Source organism: Vipera ursinii (genome assembly GCF_947247035.1).
Source record: "Vipera ursinii genome assembly, chromosome: 7".
NCBI classification, from domain to species: Eukaryota; Metazoa; Chordata; class Lepidosauria; order Squamata; family Viperidae; genus Vipera; species Vipera ursinii.
This window is the reverse complement of record NC_139521.1, coordinates 18,651,626-18,679,081: the sequence shown is the minus strand read 5'-3', so window position 1 is coordinate 18,679,081 and position 27,456 is coordinate 18,651,626. Positions and strand designations below refer to the sequence as shown.

General features: G+C 40.9%; 1 protein-coding gene across 1 annotated transcript in view; it reads left to right on the top strand.

Annotated features, from left to right (window-relative positions):
* GABRB1 (gamma-aminobutyric acid type A receptor subunit beta1) overlaps positions 1–27,456 on the top strand; it is a gene marked incomplete at its 5' end in the record, with an annotated part of 140,821 nt that overhangs the window by 64,598 nt on the left and 48,767 nt on the right. Inside the window, one exon of the mRNA XM_083366933.1 lies at positions 12,093–12,313. Within this exon, the coding sequence (XP_083223059.1) occupies positions 12,093–12,313 (221 nt within the window). The remainder of the gene's footprint in view (positions 1–12,092; positions 12,314–27,456) is intronic.

Sequence of the window (27,456 nt, the reverse complement as noted above, 5' to 3'; positions counted from 1 at the left end):
TGTATTTCTGACGGGAATGTGAAGTGGAGGAAGTAATAATATTGCAAATGTACTGGGGCTCTCCTTTCCCACAAGGAGTTTGACACCTGAAACTTGACTGATCCGGTACTGACCAAATGGACTGAGGGGAGGGGTTTTACTTGGGGATACTTTAAAAGTATCGACCTGCGAGACAGTTTCCAGATTCTGTCTAGATTATCCACTGTCAACCATGTTTTAGTAAAAGTTTCTCTTTGGACAATCTTGTCTCCAAGAGTTCTTCTTTCCTAAGATGTGGATTGGGGTGGGTTCTGACATCCCTCATCAGAAAATATTTCTTATCATTACGAGCATGTCTTCTTGTGACAGTTTGGGCTATACCGAGTATTTATTTTCCTCAATTTATGTCTATAAAGTGATTTGAGGGGCTTGGTTGCTTGGATTATGATAGAAGTGTTAAACTTAAGTAGTCATCAGGTTTCTTGGTAAAAGAATGGAGAAGGAAGGAAGGAAGGAAGGAAGGAAGGAAAGGAGGGACAATGAGAGAGAGGGAGGGAAGGAGGAAGGGACAAAGAGGGAGGGAAGGAAGGAAGGAAGGAAGGAAGGAAGGAAGGAAGGAAGGAAGGAAGGAAGGGACAATGGGAAAGAAGGAGGGAGGGAGAGAGAAATAGAGAGGGAGAGAAAGAGGGAGAAAAAGGGAGTGAGAGAAAGAAATAGAGGAAGAGAGAATGAGAGAGGGAGAGAGAAGGAGAGAGAAAGAAAGAGGGAGGGAGAGAGGAGGGGGAGAGAGTGAAATAGAGAGAAGGAAAGAGAGAAAGAGGGAGAGAGAGAGAAATAGAGAGAGGGAGAGAGAGGGAGAGAAAGAAATAGAGAGAGGAAGAGACAGAAAGAAAGAGGGAGGGAGAGATTAAATTAGTAACATGGTTGTTAAGTGAATCTGGTTTCTCCACTAACTTTGCTTGTTAGAAGGTTGCAAAAGGCAATCACATGACCCTAGAACAATATGACCATCATAAATATGAATCAGTTGTCAAGTATCCGAATGTAAGTCACATGACCCTGGGGATGCTGTAACGGTCATAAGTGTGAAAATGGTCATAAGTCACTTTTTCAGTGCCGTTGTAACTTTGAACAGTCACTAAGCAAACTGTTGTAAGTCAAGGACTACCTGTACTTTATCACTTTCTCCCTTTTTTTTGGTCATCAAGTTTTTGACACCTTGCTACTGTAGGTGACTGGTGGTACTCGAATGTTGCCATATTCTAAAAGTGGTACAATCAGTGAAAAGGTTGAAAGGCCCTGATCTAGTGGAGATGCTGATTCTCATTCTATTGTGGATTCTGTTAATGTTTTATGTGATCACAGGGCACAGTTGCCACCATCAGAATTCCAGAATCGGGTCATAAGCAGCTTTTGGGGGTGGGGTGGAGTTTCATAACTTCAAACAGTTGCTAAGCAACCAGTCATTAAGGAAAGGCTACCTGTATTGTTTTATCCTTTAATGGGTAGAAAAAAATGCCTTTTCCAGCATAAATAAGTCACACATTTCCAAAAGCCATTCCTTAATGTCTGGAATAACATCACTTTTCCAATTTCTCAGTAAATAATTGCTCATAAATGTGTCACACCAACCTAGTGGGAAGGAACCAAGAAAGCAAATGCTGATGTCAGAACAAGGTGTAAATATCCTGAGCAGATCCCAGGAACTGCACCAGTTTGGAAAACAGTTTTAGCCTGCCTTTTGCTTTTCAGTATATGTGTGTTTGGGTTTTTGTCTCTGTCTGGACATAGAGCCGATTATGCTGCAGCTGTTTTCGTCCAAGGTGATTTCTCCCTTGATTTCACTTGCATGGGTCAGGACAGTTCATTGGAAAGGAGAAGTTTCCATCTCAGAAAATCCTAGACTTCTGCATGCATTAAGTTGAAAAGGGCCTCCTGCCTACTCATTTAAATATAGATGAATCTGTCTGGATAATACTTTTTAAACTGAGAAAAGTAACAGATAAATTATCTGTTTTAATAAAACAGATAAATCTGTTCCGTCCAGTTCTGAAATTTGTCCACATTTTTTAAAGTTTGGTCAGTTTTGCTGTTTATTCATCTTCATATATGTTTTCTTTCAATAAGCGACATTTTCAGATCTCATTGATTTATTTGGGGCAGGAGGCAAGACCAAACACTTCATTGGACCATTTGAGAAATGTGATAAAAAGAAGACAACCGGTTCTTAGTGGCACATGACTTTATTATTTCTTTATTTGATAGAGTTATAACATGCTTTTTCTTTAAGACTTCAGGGCAGCTTCCATAGAGATATTCATTTAATGCCCACATTAGTAACCATGCAAGAAGATTGTGAAGTAACAGTAACTTGTCTAACGTTTCCTAGAAAAATTCCAGGTAGTCCTGATTCTGAGTTTTCCTAATACCAATCCAACATTTCAACCCCTGCAGTATACTCATGGCATTGTATAGAGTTCCCATGTTCTGGTCAAACTCCTCACAATTACAGTAATCTTGTGAGGCTTGATAGGTTCACTTATGATGAATGAATCACTTGTTTGCTGTGTAGATCCAAGAAATGCTGTAGACTTGTAGCCCTTAAGGCACATCCATACTGTTGCTCTTCATGTTTGACATGATGTGTTTGATCTGAGAAGTTTGATTAGTATTGCTTGGCCAGGATAAATTTGTTTCCCTTTCATTTGGCATAGATGGTAAAATGAAAGGAGTGCCAAGGAAGAAAGAATGATTTCCAGGTGCATGGAATCATTAGCTTAAAATGGGGTAAGCTTGAACACCTGCCCAGGAAATAGAGAAAAAAGAAGATGGCTAAGATATAAGGAAAGACTCAGTGTGGATGTTGGTTCTGACTTTTGAAACAGTGACTTACCTTATGTGTGTCATTCTAAATAATGTGCTTCAGTGGTGTAAGAAATCAAACTCACCCCACCCACCCCAGAAAACCCAGCCATTAGAAAATACCTTAAGAAATGTGAAAAGACAAGCCACTAGTAAAAAGCCCATCTGAGACATATTCCACAGAGAGCCAGCAGATGCTTGCAAAAGGAATGTTAGTGAGGTGCTAAAATCACAGGCGAATGTGGGCACTTAAAGAGAAAAACAATGTAACCAGATGCCTGCTACAAGCAAATACAGCTTATCTAGATGTCTTCATTCATAAGGAAGCAGAAATAGTCAGCCCATAGCTCATTCATAACCAAATAAGTCATACAAACAGAAGCAGCGAAATGATGGGATTTAGAATTTTACATACTCCACCCAACACTAAGCACAGAACATGAAGGGATTCCCAGATAACCAAACCATCAAACTGGGCCTGGAGTGCCACTACCCTGCCAGCAACAGATTCCCTTTTTCTGTGGATAAGCTCCACAGACACTGCCCAAGTGGCACAGGGTAGTAAAGGGAGTTTTGAGGGTTTTTGCGTTAGAGTGCTGTTCAAAAGGAGGTAAGAACCATTTAAATTTTTGACAGTTTTAAGGAAGCCCAGGAGGCGAAAGAAGTATGGTGGGGGGCATGTGTGTAAGTGGGACTCTCTCTCTGCCAAAGATAGATTCTGCTCCCTTTGTGCTTTTCCTAGCCGCCCCCCAGATCCATTGCTAGTTTCACCAGACAGTGACCGATGGACTCTAGAAAGCAAGGAGGTTTGGCCAGAGTGCAGGATCTTTTGAGAAAGAGAAAAGAAAGTGTGTGAGGAGTGAGTGCAAAACAAAGAAAGGGTTTCACTCCTGGGCAACTAGCTAAGAATCACTGAAGAATCCCTATTGCAGAAAAAGAGGTGCCTGTACTCTGATTAATTTTGACAGAGTTCTCCCAGGCCATTTGCCTGAAAAACACAGGGCAGCAGACCATAGTTGGAAGGTACCTTCACCTGATGGTGGCGGTGCTGTTCCACAGATTGTGAGGGACCCAAGGGAAAAAAAGGAAAAAGAAACCTTGGAGTCTCGTTGCAGATGGTGGAAAGAACAGCCTAAGACTGTGAAGCTCAGAGTCTAGGATCCCACTGAGATCTCCCCTAGGGAGACAGATGGAAACCTGGAGTCAGGACAAATTACCTTCCCAGGTGGGGATGAGAAAGAAGCATGTGTGCAAACTATGCAAGAAGTGGGCTCTGCTCAGTGATGAGGCTGGGAACCAATTTTGGCCTGAAGTTGGTACTTTTGATCACAAAATATTAAAATAGCTCAAACCAAGATTGCGCTCTTGCCATACTGGTATTGCTGGGCAGAACTATTAGATTCAAAAGGCTCTGAAGCAGGGAAAAATAAGGAATCCCAGCTAGAACAACCAGACCTAAGTAAACCTCCCTTAAAGGAAAAACCAGAGGCCAAACTGATGGCCCCTCTCTTACAAAAACCTATCCCAGGATGTAGCAGGGGACAGTTTGAGTTGTAGAAAGAGAAGTCTTCATCATGATTCATCCAAGCAAGGGATAAACAACATGGCGACTGCTTTAGAAAGAAGGTTTATTGCAGAGGAGAGCCAGACAGAAAGATGGTTCCAGCAGGAAAAGGACTGAACACATGTAGGGAGTAGGTTTTTATACCCTCTGGAGCCTTTTGTTTGAAGTTATTTCCTGTGTCAGGCTTTGTATTTCCTGTGTCACGTATCCTGACCTGAGTCTGGATATGCCTTTCTGGTATTCTTGATGGTTGTTGGTCAATCCTATTATGTCCAAAGGTCATATCCTGCTTTCCTGGGGCTGGGGTATGTAGATTTTAGGTCTTTGTCTTCCTAAGCTTCCAGCTCCAACCTTCCTGATGGTTTACATTTGCATGTGTATAGAACTGGTTTTCTGCTTGGGGGAGGGAGACCTGGGCATGCTTTCCTGGTTCTTCAATATTTTTTTAGGAAATATATTTTTTTGCCCTTTTAATATGTCCTTCTCTGGGGAGCTAACTTCCCACAATCCCCCCCTTGTGCCATAATAGTGTGGGTGACACAGTTTTACTGGCACAAGATTAAAATTGGTCTGATCAGGGATACTTGGTAAATAAGCTTTAAACTGTTAATGCAAAAATAAGAAAAACACTAATGGAGGCAGCAGGAAAAAAGATCCCTGCAGTGGCTCCCAAAAGGGGATCTTCCAACCCATAAAGTTCTAAAAGTCGGGGCAAAAAAATTTGTTAGGTGGAAAAGAAATTTATAGTGTCCAATATTCTGTGCCAATCATTTTCAAATGTTGGATGTCACCTTTAGCTTCCAGTCATGTTTGCCCATTCCTCCCAAAATTCTTCACAGCCATGGTTTGCCTCAGTACATAACCACTGGCTGCCCATTTTCAAGGGTTGTTTCATGCCTTAGTTCTTAATTCAGTCCATTGAGGTTTGTAATGTCCAATTGAGGTTTGCCAGTATGCAAGCCAGGCTATTAATTTTTTTTCTTAAGTTGCACATAGTGAATCCACCAGTGGAAAATATTCAGGGCTTAAGTTTGGAGATCTCTTTCCTGCTACTTCCTCAGTCAGTGCATATGAATTGCAAATCACCTGAGGGGGCCTGGTTCTCTCCCCCTTGGAATTTGCAGGAAGTTGTTCCTACAAAGTTTTAATGACACAGGGCAAGTATCAGGCTGGAGCTTTACTGAAGATAGGTGGAGGAGACTCAGTGTGATTATGAATAGCGTGTGTGTGTGTGTGCAGCTACTAATACACAAATTAAATTAATAAATAAAATAAATAAATAAATACAAACAGGCAATGCAAACATTCTGGATAAATTTTCCCTCCCACTAGACAGAGGTCCCAAGGTGTTCAGGACTTGCTGTGCCAACTATTCCCAAATGCCATTTCTCCATAAATACATCCAAGTGGCTTATTACAATACAAATGGAGCAAGAAAGAAAACTTTACAATGAGTTTCCACCCTTCCCCCATAGTCTTCCTAATTTTCTTCTGAGGCTTCATGTGGGGACCCATGGCTCCGGGACTCCTTCCTTCTTCAGCTTTTCACAGGCATCTGGGGGACTGGTAGAACCTGGAAAAATCTGTTCCACTCAGGTTACATGGTGGCTTTTTTAGTGGATGGCTGGATTCAAAACTCAATTCCATGGCTCAGATGGATGAAGGCAGCATCTGGGTCAATGTGCTCTGCTTCCAAAGTTTGGGGGGGTCATCTGTGCAGGGCTGAGAACATGACATGAGAACAAGAACTCCTCCCCCCTTTCTGGGTGGACTCTCCCAGGAGAGGCAGACAAAGGCATGGAGAACAGAGGATAAGAAAAGGAGAAGTAGAATGGGGGGTAGCTTGCATTCAGAGTTTGAAAAGGCATTAATACTGCAGTTGTTAAAGAAACAGATAGGCAGACAGAATGAGGACATCCCAGATGAGGACAAAAGAAATGCTGGATTCTGGTAAGAGAACATACATGAAAGGTCTCATTTCTGAACTGAACATTTGTAACATGTTAAGACTTAAGGTTATATTAGTCACAATGTCTGTAGCTGGTCCAATGAAACAATGTAAAAAAAAGAGATGGTTTGCATCCATCAAAGAAAGGGACTGAGTTACTTGGCAATAAACTCACAGATTTTCTGGAGGTATATTTAAACTAAACAATGGGGGCAGTGAGTTAATTGATACAGAACATCCCTGTCCTCAGCAATCAAAAAATTACAGGGTTAGCAGTGCATGTAACATAGATGTGTGTGTGGACAAGAATGTCAACCTTGCTATCAAGCAAAATCAAGCTTTTAATAGCAAGTGCCACACAAAGTACACTAGCCAAACAGGTGGTAAGAAAATAGGGGAACTCAGGCACCACACACAGGTTATGTAGAAAGTAAACACAGGGTCAGTCATAAAGGACTCAAATGTCTATACACCAATGCACAGGGTATGAACAGTAAACAGGGTGAACTAGAAATTCAGGTAAATGAGGGCAGATATGATAATGTTGCCATTATGGAAACATGGTGGGATGAAACCCACAAATGGAACACTCAGCTAGAGGGATTTAAATTATTTAAAAGAAACAGACCAAATAAAAGAGGAGGTGGAGTTTCTCTCTCTATAAGAAATAACTACATTTCTCCGATTAGCCATACAGGATCTAATTCTCATTAACAGAAATGAGATGATAGAAGGTGTTGAAGCCACAGGAACCTTGAGGGGGAGTGATCATGCAATATTGGAATTCAACATTATGGAAGCACAAGCAATAGAACACAGTCAAACTAGAGTCTTGAAATTTAAGAGAGCTAATTTCAATAAACTTAGAGAGGGCTTGGGAGGGATTCCATGGATGAGAATCCTCAAGAGGAAAACAACTCAAGAAGCTTGGGAATTTTTTTAAAAAAAAACAGTCTAGCACAATACCAACAAAGAAGAAAAATAACAGCTCTCAGAAGGTACCAGCATGGCTGCATAAAGAACTCTCTTATAAATTGAAAGATAAAAAGGACAAGTATAAAAAGTGGAAAGGGGCACATAACTAAAGCAGAATATCAGCAAATAGTCCGAGCATGCAAAGATGAAGTAAGAAAAGCTAAGGCTTAAAATGAACTAAGGCTTGTGACCAAAGTCAAAAATAACAAAAAAAAATCTTCTTTCAACATGTAAAAAAACAAGAAAAAAGTTAAGGAAATAATTGGTCCATTAGTGGGGAAAGTGGCAAGAAGGGGAGAAGCAATGGGGAGAAAGCAGAACTATTTAACTCATTTTTTTTTTCTTTTTCTTTTTTGCATTTGTCTTTACACAAAGGGAGAGGGGAAAAACCAGTGCAACCTATCAAAAACAATACCATAAAAATAGATTAGAAACACAAGTTAAAATAGGCAAGAAAATGGTAAGTGAGCACCTATCCAGCGTAGACGAGTTCAGATCACCAGGACCAGATGGATTACACCCCAAGGTTCTCAAGGAATTGGCAGATGTGATCTCAGAACCACTGAACTATATTTTTCAAAGATCCTGGAGCACTGGGGAACTACCAGAGGACTGAGAAAGAGCTGATATAGTTCCCATAGAAGAAGAAGAAGAAGAAGAAGAAGAAGAAGAAGAAGAAGAAGAAGAAGAAGAAGAAGAAGAAGAAGAAGAAGAAGAAGAAGAAGAAGAAGAAGAAGAAGAAGAACAACAACAACAACAACAACAACAACAACAACAACTAGAGGCAAACAAAGTCATTACTAAAAGCCAACCTGGATTTGTCAAAAATAGATCATGCTAAACAAATCTTATTGCATTCTTTGACCAAGTGACAACATTAGTGGACCAGAGGAATGCTGTGGATACAATTACTGTGGACTTCAGTAAGGCATTTGATAAAGTTGGTTATAGAGTTTCCTGCCTGAGCAGGGGGTTGGACTAGATGACCTCCAAGGTCCCTTCCAACTATTATTATTATTATTATTATTATTATTATTATTAGTAGTAGTAGTAGTAGTAGTAGTAGTAGTAGTAGTAGTAGTAAGAATAAAACTTTTCCAGCAGATGAACTTAAAACATTCCCTCCTGCTAACTTTGGGCTGTTCTTAAGAGTACAGAGAGAGAAAGGGGGAAAGAAAAACAAACAAACAAACAAACACATTATTCTTCACTCTGTTTGTTGGCCAAACAGAGTGAGGAATAATGTGTTTGTTTGTTTGTTTGTTTTTCTTTCCCCTTTCTCTCTCTGTACTCTTAAGAACAGCCCAAACAGAGGCCAAAGAGTGTGAGGGTATTTTCCTTTTGGTAGCTTATTTTAAGCAGAATTTCTAGCAGAATTTTAAAATTCTTTTCTCTTTGGGTTAGAAACAATTAACAGTCACATTTACCTCACACACAAAGACTTTGACACACATATACACACAAAGACAAGAGAACAGAAAAGGAAACAGAAGTCTTAGTTTTACACATCCTAGTCATTCCCACCATAAATCTCAGTTAACTCAAATTAGGGAAGGCACAAATCTTAAACATACCAAGAGGTTGCAAAGAGAAAAGAGAGAGAGGGAGAGAATTGCTATTTCTTATTTTCTTTAATTTCCCTTTGAGTACATTTATTTAGCCAAATCCCAGGCCTCAAACAAGCTTTACTGGGGAGCCTATCTCAACCCTTCAACTAGAACACCCCATGATTCAGGGGTTCACTTTGGTTCTATCTAGTCCGGTGCACTGAAGCCTCCTAGTGAGACTTCTGCCTACCACCACAGTTTTGAGTCAAAAAGGAACCCATGGAGCACTCTGGATCCCTCACAGAGAACTGGGATGTTTCTTTAGGGATCAACCACCATGGTTTCAGACCAGAAAGGGGTCTGTTGAGGACTCTTCTGCTCCCCTGCAGAAGGTACGTAGATGCTCTTACTAGCTTTACCTTCATCTTTCACCACCACTGTTTGCAGACTTCAAATGTCTGTGAACACCTCTGCTTGCTTTCCAGAGGTAATGGACACTCCTTGCCCAGGGCTTAATTTCTTAACTTTGCTTTGCTTTGCTTACAGGGCCTAACCAGCTAGTTGCCCAAATCCAATTCTCTCATTCACTCATTTCATTCCATTTTCACACAGCCTCTCCCTTTTCCCTAACAAAAGGTCCTGCGCTCTGGCCAAACCCCCATACTTTCCAGGGTCTGCCACTTGAACAGATCCTTTCTGCGACTAGGAAAGACCAAAAGGAGCAAAAATCCAACTGTGATTGCGAAAAAAGGATCTTCTCACTCACACACAAAAAAAACATAGACACATTTCTCTCACTCCCCTGGACTTTAAAGTTAAAATTTAGAGGTACTCACCTTCACCTTCTTTCCAAAGCAGCCCTTGAGCTCAAACCCAAAACTCCCTTTACTACCCTGAGTCCACATGGGCAGGGCCTGGGAAACCCATCCACAGACACAAGGGGTCTGCTGCCGGCAAGATGGGGCTTACCAGTCTCAGTCCATTGGAGAGGTTAACTTGGAGTCCCATTCTGGAGTGCCAAATTGTAGGAGGAAAAGTCTTTATCGTGATTCATCCAAGCCAGGGATAAACAACATGGTGACTGCTTTAGAAAGAAGGTTACAGTTTATTGCAGAGGAGAGCCAGACAGAAAGATGGTTCCAGCAGGAAAAGGACTGAGCACATGTAGGGCATAGGTTTTTATACCCTTTTGTACCCTTTTGTTTGGAGTTATTTCCTGTGTCAGGCTTTGTATTTCCTGTGTCACGTATCCTGACCTGAGTCTGAGTATGCCTTTCTGGTATTGCGCCGGCTAAGAGGCTGCAAGGGAAATCGCCCAGACTGTTACAACCAGTAGCGAACCCCTCAGCCCCCTGGAAAGGAATAGCCATGGATTTTATAGTGAAATTACCAGAAAGCAACGAGAACACTGTCATCTGGGTGGTCACAGACTTGTTTTCCAAACAAGTGCACTTCATCCCTTGCCAAAATATCCCCACCACAAAAGCCTTAGCAGCATATTTACAGATTGCATGGGGCACCACAATGCATCATGTCAGATAGGGGAGTACAATTTATGTCAAAGTTTTGGAAGGAATTTTTATCCCTCTTAGGAACTACTCAGGGACTGACGTCTAGTTACCATCCTCAAGGGAACGGTCAAACGGAATGGGGGGAACTCTGTACTTGAGCAATATTTAAGATGCTTTATTAATTTCCAGCAAACAAATTGGACGGACCTACTCCCTTTCACAGAAGTTGCTTACAATAACGCAGTCCACTCCAGCACAGGCTACACTCCTTTTCAAATAGCCACCGGTCAAAGTTTAAACCCTATGCCAGAACTAATCCCAAATGAACCAGAAATCCCATTGCTGAAGGAATGGATTGCACAATTACAAAACACCTGGCCAATCATTAGGAAAGCTTTAGACGAAGCTAGACAAGCACAGGCAGACAAAAAGAGAGTCAATCCCACACCATTCAGGGTGGGAGAGATGGTATATTTATCCACAAAATACCTAAAATCCCTACAACCCTGTAAAAAACTCGGACCAAAATATATTGGACCTTTTCCAATTACAAGAATCATAAACCCAGTAACAGTAGAATTAGAACTACCCAAAAATCTTAGGCAAATACACCCAATTTTTCACTGCAGTTTACTAAAAAGGGAACAACAGTCACCCCTACGACCAACCCACCCACCCACACACATACACCTCCTATCATGGTTGAAAGAACTTCGAGGTTAAAGAAATCCTAGATTCTAGGAATCACCACAGAGCAATTCAATACTTAGTAGCTTGGAAACACCTCCCCTCCACAGAAAATGAGTGGGTCAATAAACGTCGCATTAGAGCACACAAGTTGCTAAAGAGGTTTCATACAGAATATCTCAGCAAACTGGGCTAACTTCTATATTTTTGTTTCCTGTCCTTTTTTAAAGGAGGGCAGGATGTCAGAATCCATTTATATTTCATTTCTAACTCTCTTTCTGTGCAAACCCAAATCTCACCCGCCCCTTGGATCCTGCCATTCCCAAGGAGGAAAGGGAATAAACATGGGAGTTTATTCCCACCATTTCCTCTCCTTAGATGTAACTTTTTGTTTATCTAGCCTGCCTGTTACCCATCACAATAAGATTGATGAGAGTCACTCTCTCTCTCTCTGATCTTATGAGCAACTAAGAAAGGGGGTGGGGGAATTCTGGTTTGTTTCTTGGGATGGAATGTGAAGGGGAGGGAGTGATTGTGCTATGAATAGACTGATGGTTCTCCCTTTCCCATGAGGGGCTTGCCACCTGAAACTTAACTGATCCAGAACTGACCAAATGATCTGAGGGATGGGGTTTTGCTTGGGGACACTTTAAAAATATCGATCTGTGAGGAGATTTTTCAGATTCTGTCTATTATACCTTCTATCATCTATGTCTTAGCAAAAGTTCCTGCTGGATGATCTTGCCTCCAAGAGTCTTTCTTTCTTAAGATGTGGATTGGAGTGGATTCTGACAACACCTATGTTTAAGTCAACCCTCAATTATACAAACTCACTGGGCGAATTGAATCAGTTGTTTTGTCTCGATCCAAGCTCCATCAAAAGGGAGAGAGTGCAGTGAATATTATCTTGAGCTGCTGGAAGAAAATCAGGATATAAATCTTGATGTTATATAGCAATTATAAAATCAAATCTTAATAAGATCTATAATATTAATTGCTATTTTTTTACTTTTTTCCAGGACTATACACTAACTATGTATTTCCAGCAATCCTGGAGGGATAAAAGATTATCCTATTCTGGCATACCTTTAAATCTAACTTTGGATAACAGAGTGGCTGATTATCTCTGGGTTCCAGATACATACTTCCTGAATGACAAGAAATCCTTTGTTCATGGAGTTACTGTGAAAAATCGAATGATTCGGCTACATCCAGATGGAACTGTTCTTTATGGTTTGCGGTATGTTACATTTCATTCTATTTTGAAACTTCTTTCGGAATTGATTTTCTTTTATAAGGTCTGCCATGCAGGATGAATTTTCAGGCACACAACCCCCCCCCCCACACACACACACATATTTTCTTTCAACCTGTTCAGAGATGCTATCTTGCCTAATTTACAGGTAATCTTCAACTTACAACCACAATTGGGACCGGAATTTTGGTCACTTAGTGATGAAGCATAAGCAAGTTTTTCCATGACTGAACCCAATTTTATTACCATTTTTACCACATTTGTTAAGCAAACCACATGAATGTTAAGTGAATCATATAGTTAAGTGAACCCATCTTCCCCAATTGATTTTGCTTGTCAGAAGCCAGCTGGAAAAGTCACAAATCACAATTATATGATTACAAGACTCTGCAGCCATCATAAATGGAATCCCATGTCAATGGGGTTTATGCAAGTATTGTTACTTTGAGGACAAGTCATAAGTTTTTTAAAAAAAACTTTGAACCATTATTAAATGAATGGTTATAAATTGAGGACTACTTATAATCTAATCTGTGGTGGTTCTGAAAATCATAATCAAGATATGAAAATGTGTTCCTGCATAAAGTTCAAGGAAAAACTCAGGATTACTTATTTAATGAAACTGGGGATGAATTTTCTGAATGAGTCAGGCTGAAGATTGGGTTGCATTCAATGGCATCAACAGGGAGTGGAGTAGAGGTATCAAAAAAGTAAGATGCTAGTCTTGCCTTTTTTGATCTTCCTTTCCCTGGAACATCACTGACTACACCCAGCCTTTCAAATCTGCTAATGGACTACATGTTCAAAATAAGGTATAGCTTGAGAGAATCATTTTTGAAAATGATTGGAATAGTATAGGATTTAATTAGTAAGTTCTAATAAATTTGTTGTTGTTTTATTCATTGCACAGTCAGCCAAATGTTCAGACTGTGTTTGGTACTTTTGTCTACCTATTGAGTCCTTTCCAAGGACCTGGGATAAGCAGATCTGGATGTTTGATGGTCTTACAGATATCATCGCAGTATGGAAGCTGTTCCAAGTAAAACCACCTTTTGCAATTGATTGATGGCAAATTTGTCAATGCCAGTGGTGCTCCAGTTCTTTTGGGATTGAACCCAAGGCCCCTATTACTATTGGTACTACCTTTGCTTACTTTTGCCATAGTTGTTCTATTTCTACAGTATTTGTAGTTCTTTGTATTTTCTTACCTTCTCCAGTTCTTTCTCTTCTATTCTGCTGTCTCCAGGTACTGCCACATCCACTATTCAGATATTTTTGTCTTTCTTATTGACAATTGTTAAGTCTGGGGTGTTATGTGGTAGGTGTCTGTTTGAATTCTAAAGTCCCAGAGCAATTTATCTTTTCCATTTTGTATTACTTTCTCTATTTTATGGTCCTGCCAATTCTTGCTTGCAGGCAAATGATATTTTTTACAGATTTCCCAGTGTACCTTTGTTGCTACTTTGTTATGTCATTCTTTGTTGTCAGTCTGTGTGATCTTCTTATAGCAACTTTTCAGCTTCTTTGCATAGGCAGCACTTATTGTCTGTAGCTGTTTTCTCAATTCTGGCTTTGTATGCATTTGTTCTTAAGACTTGGTCTCATGCAGACACAATTAGTTCCTCAGTCTCTTTCTTTAATTTTCCTGCTCTTAGCCATTGCCAGATCTTATTATTATCTCCTTTCCCTACTATTTTTTAATGTACTGGCTACGTCATGCTTTGTAGTCCCATGCCTCCATTCTGTTCTTTATTTGGTCTTTCTTGTAGGCCAGTTTGGTGTCTCCACTAGTCTGTAAGCCTTCTGTGTAAACTAACTTCTGTGCATCTTCTTCATTGTCCTTCAAATATTCTTCCAAAGCCCTTTTTATTACTTCAATCATCTGGTGTATTTGCAACATTCCACCCCCATCTATTTGCCTTGATAGGTACAGATGATGATTGATGATGATAATGATAATAATGATGATTAATCGTAGAATAGAATAGAATAGAATAGAATAGAATAGAATAGAATAGAATAGAATAGAATAGAATAGAATAGAATAGAATAGAATAGAATAGAATAGAATAGAATAGAATAGAATAGATCTGGAAGGGACCTTGAAGGTTTTCTAGTCCAGCCCCCTAGTCGAGCAGGAAAACCTATTTCATCTCAGACAGATGGATGTCCAGTCTCTTCTTAAAAATCTCCAGTGATGGAGCGCCCATGATTTCTGTGGGTAAGCTGTTCCACTGGTTGATTGTCCTCACTGTCAGGAAATTTTTCCTTAGTTCCAGGTTTCTTCTCTCTTTGATCAGTTTCCAACTGTTGTTTCTCATCCTTCCATCTGGTGCTTTGGTGAACAACTTGTCCCCCTCTGCCTTGTGGCAGCCCCTCAGATACTGGAACACTGCTATCATGTCTCCCCTATTTCTTCTTTCCCTTAGACTAGCCAGACCCATATCCTATAGCTGTTCTTCATATGTTTTAGTCTCCAGGCCCCTGATCATCTTAGTTGCTCTTCTTTGAATTTTTTCCACACATGACATCTTTTTTGTGGTGTGGTGACCAAAATTGGCTGCAGTATTCTAGGTGTGGTCTTACTAGGGCTTTATAAAGCAGTAATAGTACTTCTCGTGATCTTGATTCTATGCCTCTGTTTATACAACCCAGGATTTTGTTAGCTTTTTTGGCTGCTGCTGCACACTGCTGGCTCATAGTCAAGTGATCATCCACTAGGACTCCAAGGTCCCTCTCACAGTTACTGCTTCATCATTGCAGTCAACCAGATGTTCAGATTGGATTTGACATTTTTTTCTACCTATCAAGTCCTTACGAAGGATATGGAATAGGCAGATGTTACATGGTCTTACAGATATTGTTGCAGGATGGAAGCTGTTCCCAGTAAAGCCGCATTCTACAATTGACTGATGGCAAATTTGTCAATGCCAGTGGTGTTCAAGCGGTGCTCTGGTTGTTTTGGGATTGCACCCAAGGTGCCTATTATTATTGCTACTACCCTTGCTTGCCTTTGCCACAGTCTTTCTATTTCTATTTGTAGGTCTTTGTATTTTGTTATCTTCTCCAATTTTTTCTATTCTATTCTGCTGTTTCCAGGCATTGCCACATCCACTATACAGGTTTTTTTGTCTTTCTTAAAGAATTGTTAGGTTCTGGGTGTAATGTGGCAGGTTCCTGTCTGTTTGAATTCTAAAGTCCCAGAGAAATTTAACTTCTTTATTTTCTATGACTTTCTCTATTTTATGGTCTCACCAGTTCTTGCTTGCAGGCAAATGATATTTTTTGCAGACCTTCCAATGCACCATTGTTGCGATTTTGTCATGCTGTTGTTTGTAATCAGTCTGGGCAATCTTCTTACAGCAGTTTACCAGGTGGTTCATTTACTGTCTGTTGCTGTCTTCTCAATTCTGGCTTTGTATACATTTGTCCTTAAGGATTGGTCTTGTGCAGCCAGAATTAGTTCCTTGGTCTGTTTCTTAAACTTTCTTGCTCTTAGCCATTGCTGGGTCTTGTTTTCTGCTTTCCCTGCTATTTTTTTAATGTACTGGCCATATAGTGCTTTGTCTTCCCATGCCTCCATTCTGTTTTTCATTTGGTCTTTCTTGTAGGTCAGTTTGGTCTCTCCAGTAGTCAGTAAGCCTTCCTGGTGTACTAACTTCAATACATCTTCTTCACTGTCTTTCAGATAATTTTCCAAAGCCATTTTTTTTCCTTCTTCAACTACTTGATGTACTTGCAACATTCCATGCCCACCTATTTGCCTTGGTAAATAGAGTCTGTCAATGTCACTGCAAGGATGGAGGGCATGATTCATTGTCATTATTTTTCTGGTCTTCCTATCCATTACTTTTAGTTCTACTTGAGTCCATCCACTATTCCAGTTATGTAACTAATGACTGGAATTGCCCAGGTGTTGATTGCCTCCTTTGAGTTTGGACTTTAAGATCTTCTTCACTCTCTTGATTCACTTCTAATCTTTTTCTTGACTTCAGTGTGCTTGATGTTGTCAGCTTGAAGAATACCCAGGTATTTGTAGTAACCATCTTCATCCAGACTTTTAATGTTATTTTCTTGTGGCATCTTGATTTCTTCAGTTATCACTATTTTTCCTTATTTGATAGTGAGTGTGGCACATTTGTCCAATTCAAACTCCATTGCAATATCTTGGCTATATATACAGACAATATTGAGCAGCAAATTCTATTTCAGATGGTGTTTTTCCATACAGCTTCAGATCGTCCATGTAAAGGAGGTGGCAGATATTTTTTGATGTTTGATAGCCACAGCCTGAGTTATTCAGTTCCAATATGGTGGGGTTTTTTGCAAAATCGGAATAGTTAGGTCTAATAAGTTGAAATTTTCCATGTATCTAGACAACCCTTTGGGTATTGCTCCAAGGGCTCCTATTACTGTTGGTACAACCATTGATTTCTTCCTCCACAATTGCTCAACTTCAATTTTTAGATAACAATATTTTGTTTTTTTTCTAGCTGTTTCTCTTCAATTCATGCATGTCTTGGTATTGCAATATCAATGAGCCAAACTTTTTCTTTTCCACAATAGTGATGTCAGGCATGTTGTGGGCCAGACGTCTGTCGGTTTGGATATTTTGCTATTTTTTTCTAGCTGTTTGTCTTCAATTCACTTATTGGTATCTGGTATTGCCATATTATTGTTGTTGTTGTTGTTGTTAATCTTCAGTTTGATTCACAGCCTGTGACTGGTACAAACTTAACAGTTTAAGTCCTAACCAAGACTAAAAACTATTAAGGTAGCATAGGCAGTTCCGAGTATGGAGGTTTTTTTTGCAAAGTCAGAATATTCATGTCGATTAAGTTCAAAATTCCTATATATCTAGGCAGCCCTCTGAGTATTGCTCCAAGGGCTCCTATTGGTACAACCATTGATTTCTTTCTCCATAATTGCTCAACTTCAATTTGCAAATCACAATATTTTGTTATTTTTCTAACTGTTTATCTTCAATTCATGTATCACCTGGTATTGCAATATCAATGAACCAAACTTTTTTCTTGTCCACAATAGTGATGTCAGGCATGTTGTGAGCCAGATATCTGTTTGTTTGGATCCAAAAATCCCACAGGATCTTGACTTGCTCATTTTCAAGAACTTTGTCAATTTGGTGTTCCCAGTAATTTTTGCTGCATTCAAAGCCAAACTAATGGCAATTCCAATGTATAATTTTAGCAACTCGATTATTATTATTGTTGTTGTTATGTTATTAGTCTTCTAAATGCCACTATATTCTATCTATTGCATGGATAATTAAACTGCCAATGCTGTAAACATTGACATGTTTTTGCACTGACAATATAAGAGGCAGCCTTTTGCTTTAACTGTTTGGCTTTGAATCACTAAAGCGCAGGAGGGATTCAATCCAGACGTTTTAAGAAGATAAGAAATAGTGCTCTTCAAGGGAAGTGAAACTTCGTGTGTTGGACTAATTGGTGAATGTGATTCATGATGTATAATTAAGTGAGGGAGATTCTGTAGGATATGATGTGTCAAGGGGAGGAGAATTCAAATTCTGGTATCCATCCATGAGTGCTGATGCTCAGTTCTGCTCATTATAGACTTTTTTAGAATAAATAATCATACAGTGCTCTTTGATTTGCCTTTTTAATCGGAACCATGACATAAACATCATTATTATCATCATTACTATCATCAAGAAGCTACACAAATATAATTATCATAGTTACTGTCAGGGCCCATGTAATGTATTGGGCCTGTTTTACTTGAACTGTACCACGTGGGTTTGAATGCTGTTTGAGATTGCTTAATCAGGGAGTTGGATAACAGTCGCTAGCTCCTCAGAAAAGCAGTGTCCAGGACCACCATTGGTTGGCTCTAGGGCGGCAATAGGTTCCTTCAAACCTATTGGCCACCACCTAGTGGCCAGAGTATAAATAGCTGCGTAGAAGCCTTGGTTAACAGTTCAGTTCCTACATTCAATAAAGCATTTTCCTGCCTGAACTCTCTCACCTCATCTTCTGCTTGCTGCAAAGAACCCAGTACACAAGACTGGTGATGAAGGTGGGATCCTGGTTCTTCAGAAGAGCTGAAAGTCACTAAGGGGTGAGGCCAGCCAAAGCGCCTGGCAGGGAACGCATTCCCCCCCCCCTCGGTCAGCCTAGCACAGCCATGCTAGCGACCACCACCCCTGCGGACCAGTCCCAGGGCCTATGAAGAAGCAGGACAAGGAAGAAGAGAAGCCCAAGCCATGAAGACTTCCTGAGATGGCGAAGGTCAGAAAGATTGAGGAATTTGATGTCACTCACCCGGAGAGATGCGTGTCATACATCTCAAGGGTCGAAAACTACCTCCGCACCAACCAAGTCGCCGAAGACAACCTGAAGGCCGCAATGCTCCTGTGTGTCTGCAGGCCTGCAACATTTGATATCACGGAGAACTTGGTCACACCGGTGCAGCTGGAGTCTGTAATGTACGCAGACCTGAAGAAACAGCTCAGCGACTATTTCCAGCCCAAGCTATCGGTAATAGCTTGAAGGCACACATTCGAACAGAGAGTTCAGCAGCTGGTGAAACAGCAACAGAATTCATCAAGGCATTGAGACAAGCTTCACATCTGTGCCAATTCACCAATTTAGAAGAAAGTCTTCAAGACCGACTCATCTGTGGACTTTGGAGCAGAAAGCTGCAGCAGAAACTCTTTGCCAAAGAGACTCTCTCGCTCCAGGAAGCCTTGAAAGAGATCATGGTGGACGAAGCTGCCGCCGGGGCTGTGAAAGCCATGCGGCCCGGCCCAGGTTGCAGGTTCCTGTGGGGGGGCAAAATCCATGGTCTTCTGGTGGAGAGGGGTGGGACTGGGGTAGGTGCCTTCCCTCCCTCTCTCCCATTGTCCCTTCCTTTCTTCTTTCCTTCCTTCCTCCTTTCCATTGTCCCTCTCTCCTTTCCTTCCCTCTTTGTCCCTCCCTTCTTTCTTTCCTTCCTTCCTTCCTTCCTTCCTTCCTTCCTTCCTTCCTTCCTTCCTTCCTTCCCTCTTTGTCCCTTCCTCCCTTCCTCCCATTGTCCTGTGCTACTCCGCCCAGACCCCAGCCTGGTTTTGGCAGGCAGCAGAGCATTCTCACTACACAGAGCGGCCGGGGGCAAGGTGAACTGGCAGCATCATGGCCCTGCCTGTATGCACACAGAGGCAGATGAGAGCGCATGTTTGAAGGTGGCCACCCACGCACCCCTCCTTTGCCCGGAGTTGCCACTTGACCCACCACAGCTGGGCATGTCACATGGCTGGCAGCTTTGCACAATGCTGCCGGGGTGGCAGGCAGGCAAGGAAGGCTTCTCCATCCAGGGGTCGGGGGAGAAAGACACATTCTCCAACTGGCTCTTCCTTCCCCTTCTCTAGGCTGGGCTGCAATCTCGCCCGCTGCTTCTGTACCTCCTCCTTCCTCCTCCCCACATTGTAGAAAATTAGGAGAAGGCAGGCAGTGGGGCAGGGGGGTTCTCCATCCCAGATGCTCCAAGAAGGGGTTTTCCTTCCTTGCCTGCATCCCCAACCTGGATTGCTGGCATCCTCCACTGGAGGAATCCCTATCTTTGCAAGAGAGGCAGAAGTGATCACCCTTTTGCAAGCAGGAAATCTTGCATAGGTATAGCAGCTGGGGATTTCACACACACACACACACACACACACACACACACACACACTTTCCCTGGCTTGCCCCACATCTGGGGTTTCCTTCCTCGTGAGGAGACCCGCAAGATTTCCTGCTTGCAAAAGGGTGATCACTTCTGCCTCTCTTGCAAAGACAGATTTCTCCAGCGGAACAAAGCAGAAGGCAAAGAACATGGAAGTTTAAGTTTAAGTTTATTGAATTTATATACCGCCCTTTTCCTGTAGGACTCAGGGCAGTTTACAAAGTATTTAAAAACATCAATACAATACAAGTACGGTAGGAAGGTAGTTCCTTAGCTTCAGTAACCATGCCTGAAGTCGAACACTTCCCACTTCCACTCCCAGCAGGGAAAAGCAGCCAGCTGCCTCTCTGCCTTCTCGCGAGGGGAGGGACTCTGGCCACTGTCAGTGCGGCCTGCGGGAGGCTGCGGGTATCTCCAGTGTCACCTCTGTGGGCCTGCACCGACCTCCTTGTTCTGGACAGCTCTCTTGCCATGGTTAGAGGGAGAAGATGCTCGTGCCTGGCTCTGTGTGAGGCCTGATCTCTGACTGTAAACACAACTGAGAAAAGAGAGACCCGTGTGTTGGGCTCGGATGTAAGAGTGCAGGGCTATTTGGGCCATCTGTGCTTCATTAGCAACCTTGGCTGAAGGATGGGGTGCACAGGGCGCTCATAAGCCAGGCTTGGTGTGTGCAGCTACAGCTGAGCTGCACTCAGAAGCCGCCTGCGCTTGGTGCTTTGAAGCCGCCCCACCCAGCGCTCAGAAGCCACCTGTGCAGGGTGCTCAGAAGCCTCCCAGCGCTCAGAAGCCGCCCGTGCTCAGGGCTCTGAACCTGCCCTGCCCACGGTCAGAAGCCGCCCATGCAGGACACTCAAAAGCTTCCCAGCGCTCAGAAGCCGCCCACACTCTGAAGCTGCCCTGCCCATGGTCAGAAGCCGCAAGTGCAGGGTGCTCAGAAGCCTCCCGGTGCTCAGAAGCCACCCGTGGTCAGCGCTCTGAAGCTGCCCTGCCCATGGTCAGAAGTCGCAAGTGCAGGGTGCTCAGAAGCTTCCCGGCACTCAGAAGCCGCCTGCACTCAGCGTTCTGAAGCTGCCCTGCCTGCGGTCAAAAGCTGCCTACGCTTGGCACTCTGAAGCCTCCCGGCACTCTGAAGCTGTCCTGCTCATGCTCAGAAGCTGCTCATGCTTGGCTCTCTGAAGCTGCCCTGCCCATGGTCAGAAGCTGCCCACGTTGGGCACTCTGAAGCCATCCTGCCCATGATCAGAAGCCGCCTGGTGCTTAGAAGCCACCCGCTCTTGGCACTCTGAAGCTGCCCTACCTGTGCTCAGAAGCTGCCCATGCAGGGCACTCAGAAGCCTCCTGGCACTCTGAAGCCACCCTGCCCCCGGCACTCTGAAGCTGCCCCAGCCGCAGTCAGAAGCTGCCCGCGCTCAATGCTCTGAAGTCTCCTGGCACATTTTTTTTACTAACCTGCTTTCAGCTGCATTCCATTTCTCTGTTTGCTTCTCAAATTTCACCACGTGTTTGTGGGACTATCGGTAAAGAAAAAAAGTTCCATGACACTTTCTAACTTCTCATGAGATCTCGCAAAAAGTTAGAAAGTCTCATGGAACTTTTTTTTTGTCCCACACATGTGTGGCAAAGGCTGAGAAGGGAATGGAGAAACGGAATGCAGCTGAAAGCAGGTTAGTAAAAAAGCATTTTTTACATTTTTTTAAACATTTTTTTTACAGTGCTGTTCAACCCGTTCTACGCCTACCACCAGCCAGGTGCTTGTGTACCACCGGTTGAAAAGCCCTGTTAGATGTCTCCTGCTTCTTTCTTTGATTATTTTGTTTCCTTCTATGTGTGACATACCTTTGTCTTCCTCCAAGGGTTTATCAGAAAGGTCAAATTCTCTTAGAGTTATTTGTTCAATATTTGGTTCGGTTTGGGTACAGCTTTCTTGTGTAGGTTGAAATTTAGCTGGAGTTGCCTCTAAGTCCCTTACTTTTTCCTCTAGTAGTTCACATAGCTTACATGTATAATTTGGGTGTTCTTTGGTGATAAGCAAATACTTGGAACATTTATTGCATGCCACAATAGTATCAGTCACCTGTTCCATGAGTTTGTTGTTTGAAAATCCCTCTTTTTGGTTGGTGGATGTGCTTTGCTGTTAGCCTTGGTTCTTCCTTCTTGTTCTAGGTAATTGTGCCTATTTTTTTCTATCCTTTTTTCTGCCTGTTTGTGCTCATTTTTCTACCTTATTTATTTAACCTTCTTACTGTTATGTTAGTTTTATTTATCCTTTTCTTCCCTCTATTTTTTTTCAGTTTTTGAGCTCCAATTCCTTTTTATTCTTTTTTTTGGTATATATTTTATTAGAATTTTTTTTCTTTAACATAACATAAATCATTATAAAACAGAATGTTGTCTGGGTGACATTTATAAAACACTCCTTAACAATTAATTTCTAAAAACTTTATCAGCAATTTATTATAAAATATTATTTGCAGAGATGGTAGAACCTTTAAAGGAATTATTTAATAATATCCAGGCTGGAGGGGAGGTGCCTCCATCCTGGAGAAGGGCTTTCATATCGCCGATTCCAAAGGAGGATCAAGACCTTACCCAACCTAAGAATTATAGACCTATATCGCTTTTAAATACAGATTATAAGATTTTTGCAAAAATATTGGCAAATAGATTAATGCAAGTTTTGAAACAAATGGTTCATAGTGATCAGTCTGGATTTATAACTGGAAGATATATGAAATATAATGTAAGACAAATTGTAAACTTAATAGAATATTTGGAAAAGAACAACCAAGTCTCTGCAGCATTGATATTTTTAGATGCTGAAAAAGCGTTTGATCAGTTGAATTGGCAATTTTTATTGAAAGTTGTGGATAAGATGAATTTTGGGGATAAATTTTTGCAATCTATTAAGGCTATATATCAACAACAATCGGCGCAAATTATAATTAATGGGGGACTAACAGATGCATTTAAAATCGAAAAAGGTACAAGACAGGGATGTCCCCTGTCACCATTATTGTTTGTTTTAACATTGGAGATTTTATTGATTAAAATTCGGGAATCAATCAAAATAAAGGGAATAAAGATAAAGCAGAATGATTATAGGTTAAGAGCATTTGCTGATGACTTGGTTGTTACATTATCTCAACCGACTCAATCGGTTATAGATTTGATGGAAATTATAACTCAATATGGGAAGTCTCTGGTTTTAAGGTAAATAATAAGACCAAAATATTATCTAAAAATATGACTATGAATGAAAAGGAAATGTTAGTAAAATTGACAGGTTATGAAATAGTGAAAAAGGTTAAATATTTTGGAGTATATATTACAGCTTCTAATGTAAAATTATATAAGAATAATTATGAGATGTTATGGTTAAAAGTACAAAAGGATTTAAATAATTGGAAAAAATTACAATTATCTTTGTTGGGGAAAATTTCAGCTGTTAAAATGAATGTTTTACCAAAGTTTCTTTTTTTGTTTCAAATGATACCTATTTTGAAAAAGGATGCTAATTTGGATGAATGACAGAAGGGTATTAATAAATTTATCTGGGCGGGGGAAAAACCGAGAGTTAAACTTAAGATTTTACAAGACGCTCGGGAAAGAGGAGGACTTAAGGTGCCTAATTTGAAATTATATTATGATGCAGTGTTTTTAACATTGGTTAGTGATTGGCTTAATTTAACAAATAAAAGAATACTCTATCTTGAGGGATGGGACTTATTATATGGGTGGCATGCATATTTAATATATAACAAAAAAGTTGACAAGGTATTTAAATCTCATATTTTAAGAAGTGCTTTATTGCGTGTTTGGAAAAAGTATTATTATAAGTTGAATTATAAAATACCAATTTGGGGGATTCCTGGACATGCAATAGAGGGTGGATCTATGGGTGTGAATTTGAATACGATTTCTTATAAGCAATTACTTAGATTGGTAGGGAATGATTGGCAATTAAGGTCGTTAGCTGAGTTAAAACAAGAAAATATTCTACAGTCTTGGTTCCAGTATACTCAACTGCAAGCTAGGTAGAAATTAGATCAGAAGGTTGGTTTGACACTGATGGATGAAAATTTGGTAAAACAGATTAAAGATCAAACTCGAGCGCATATAAAGAGAATTTATAATGCTTTAATAGAATTGGATTGGGAAATGGAATTAGTGAAAGATTACATGGTAAAGTGGGCTCAAAATATTCAAGAACCGATCCCATTGGATGTATGGGAGGTAATTTGGGTTAGAAATGTAAAATTTACTCAAGCCCAAAATTTAAGAGAAAATTTTTATAAAATGTTTTATAGATGGCATTTGGATCCTCAAAAGCTGTCTTGTATGTATTCCAATTTACAGCCGAAATGTTGGAGATGTGGCAGTTTGGACGTTACTTATTTTCATATTTGGTGGACTTGTAGAAATATAAAAGCTTTTTGGATTAAAATTTGGTGGAACATTCAAAAGATTTTTAAGAGAAAGATAAAGTTTACCCCACAATTATTTTTATTGGGTGTTATCACAGATTGTGATACTAAAGAAATTAACTTGATGTTGAATTTGATAACAGCTGCAAGGGCAATATTGGAAGGGCAATATTGGAAGAAGGATTGCCTGCCTACTATAGAGGAATGGACGCTTAAAATGTCAAATTTAGCAGAAATGGCTAAGATTTCTGCTTATCTGAAGGATCATTCACAAGAAAGATACATTTCGGTTTGGAGAAGATGGATAGATTATATTCAGAAAAAATATGGGACTAAAAAGTTCCATTTAGCTTATGAGTAAATTTTAGATTGTTATAATTTATTATAACAATTAATTTCTAAAAACTATATTCCATCTGTTAATTTCATTTGATTTCCCCTATCCCTAACATATCATTCCTTGCAAAACATCAAATTAAAGCAATTTTGTTTGTTTAACAACAGTTAAATATATAATCTCAATGATCCTATATATCGTTTTAGTTGCCTTATCATAGATCCTGTCACTATATTTATTTCAGTTTGTTTTCCCCCCTCAAAAAAAATTACAAATAACAGTCTTTTTCTGACATTCAACTATATTCATATTGATAAATTTCATCTTTTTTTTCCTCCCTTCATGCAAACCTTCTCATACTTTTGTATTTCCCAATCAATTTAGAGAAAAAAAACAAACCAAAGAACAAAAACAACTTATTTCTCCCTTTACCTTCTAAATGTTCTTACAATCATTTCAACATTCAGCTATATTTACATTTATGAATTTAATTCTGTATATATATATATATACAGAATATATATAACCCTCTATACTTTTATACTTCTTAATAAAAAGACAAAAGAGAGACAAATACAAAGAGATATTCATTTCTTCCAATTCAAAATATATCCATTTCCTCAATTTCCACTCTTCTCAACTTATACTAAAATATATTTAATCCATTTAAACTTTAAACATTCCCCTTAATCTTTCCAATCATCTAATCCTCTAAAACTCATTTAAAACATAACTTTTTGATTTTATTCCTGTTTAAATCATTCCAACATAAAAGAGTAAAACAAAAAAGGAAAAGGAAAAAATAAATCCCTCTAACAATAATATATTTCAAATGTTTCACATTATTCAGCCAATTTCAAACATATGTATCTTCTTTCCCCTATATTCCAGATTGTTGAGGCAGATTAAAATGATTCCCTTTTGAATTAAGTCATGTTTTTTTATTTTATATAGTTCCATTTTATTCATCTCTGCTATCTTCTCCTGAGGAAGTTCTTGAAATGAAGTTAAGTTGAAAGTAACTTGGTTCATACTCTCAAGATTCTTCCTTTTTATTCTTACTGGGGGTCTTCCCTCCCTTCCTATTGGGACCTCAAACTTAACTGTTGCCTTCACTTCCATTGCTCCCTGCTCCAGCTTCTTGTTTTCTCTGCCAGCATCCTTCTGTCTTTCAGTACTTGTCTTTGCTCTGGTCAGGCCTCTGTTCAGCTTTCTGGTTGGCTCAGCTGCTCTGTCTGGTCTGCTCCTCTCAGCTGGTCACTCAGCTCCAAGCATCTCTATTGCTGCTGCTACTGCGTTCCCCACCTCAGGTTTTGCCATCTCCAATTCCTCACAACCAAGGGATTGCTGTAGGCATTTTGTCCTCTGCCAGACCAGGCTAGCAGGAGGTGGTGGAGGGGGGCTGCTGATCTTGCTGGGGAGGGAACGCTGATCCAGTCCTTCACCTGGGGCAAGTCTCCACTGGGGAGTGCTGCAGGGCTGAAAGGAGGCAGGGAGAAGGCGGTGGTAGTCAGGCTGTCTCTACTTTGCTGGGCCCTGGGTCAGGCTGCCTGGCTGCCCCCTTGAGCTGGGCTGCCTAGATTAGGGTGTGGGCCTGGGCAATTCCAGAATATGCTGTGTGTAATGTATTGGGATTTTACTTGAACTGTTTCACATGTCTGTTTGAATGCTGCTTAAGGTTGCTCAATTGGTGTTTCTGTGTAACGGTCACTGACTAGCCAGACTTGCTGTCTCCAAGAAGATCATTGGATGATTTGGGGCGGGAATGGGTTCCTTTAAACCTATTAGCCCCCACCTAGTGGACAACCGTATAAGTAGCTGCGCAGAAGCCTCTGTTTCAGTTCTGTTCCTGTTTGCCTCAATAAAGCAATGCAACCTCTCGTCTCACTTATTGCCAACAAAGAACTCACTACACAACACTACACAACAGGTTTGCTGTCTCCAACAGTCTCCCTCCTCGTCTGCTATTCAGGTGCTGGTTCACTGCTCTCAGTTGCCATTTTTTCCAGTGCTGGGCTGCTTAGTAGCTCTCCAGAGCTGGGTCTCTTGTTCTCTGTTGCCAGCTGCCTCCAACTTCATGTTCAGCCATTCATTCACTGTGCTCCTGTTTGCTGGTATTTTCCTCCTTGACCCAATTTCTTCTTTTTCTTTATCCTTTCTATATTTCTTGAATTATATCGGGAAAACAAGAGTTTCCAAGCCGCTAAGGAAAAGCCGGCCCGGCCGACATTTGACAGTTGACAGCTGTCAAATGGCCGCCCGAAGCAACGGCGCACGCGCACAAACCAGCCGGCCGCCATTCCCGTTGACAGCTGTCAAAAGGGCTGCCGGAGGCCAACGCGCACGCGCCGGATTTGACAGTTCCCGGAACTGTCAAATCCGCAGTCTTCAACCTAGTCCTCCAAGTGAGCTAAACGCTCAGCTGGAAGGAATTCCCTGACAGCCGCCGAGCTGTCAAAAATACTGTTCATCGATTGGCCGCCCCAGAACGGCGGGAAAAACACTGTTACCTGATTGGTTGTTTGTTTTGACAGTTCCCTATAAAAGCCCGGATTGTTTTGACAGTCAGCTGCCGGGAGCTGAACCGAATAAACCTTTCAAACCTTGCCTACGGTCTCGCGTCTGTCTTTCTAAAGACAATTCACCTGGCGACGAAGGTGGGATACCGGTACTATAGAGCTGCATAT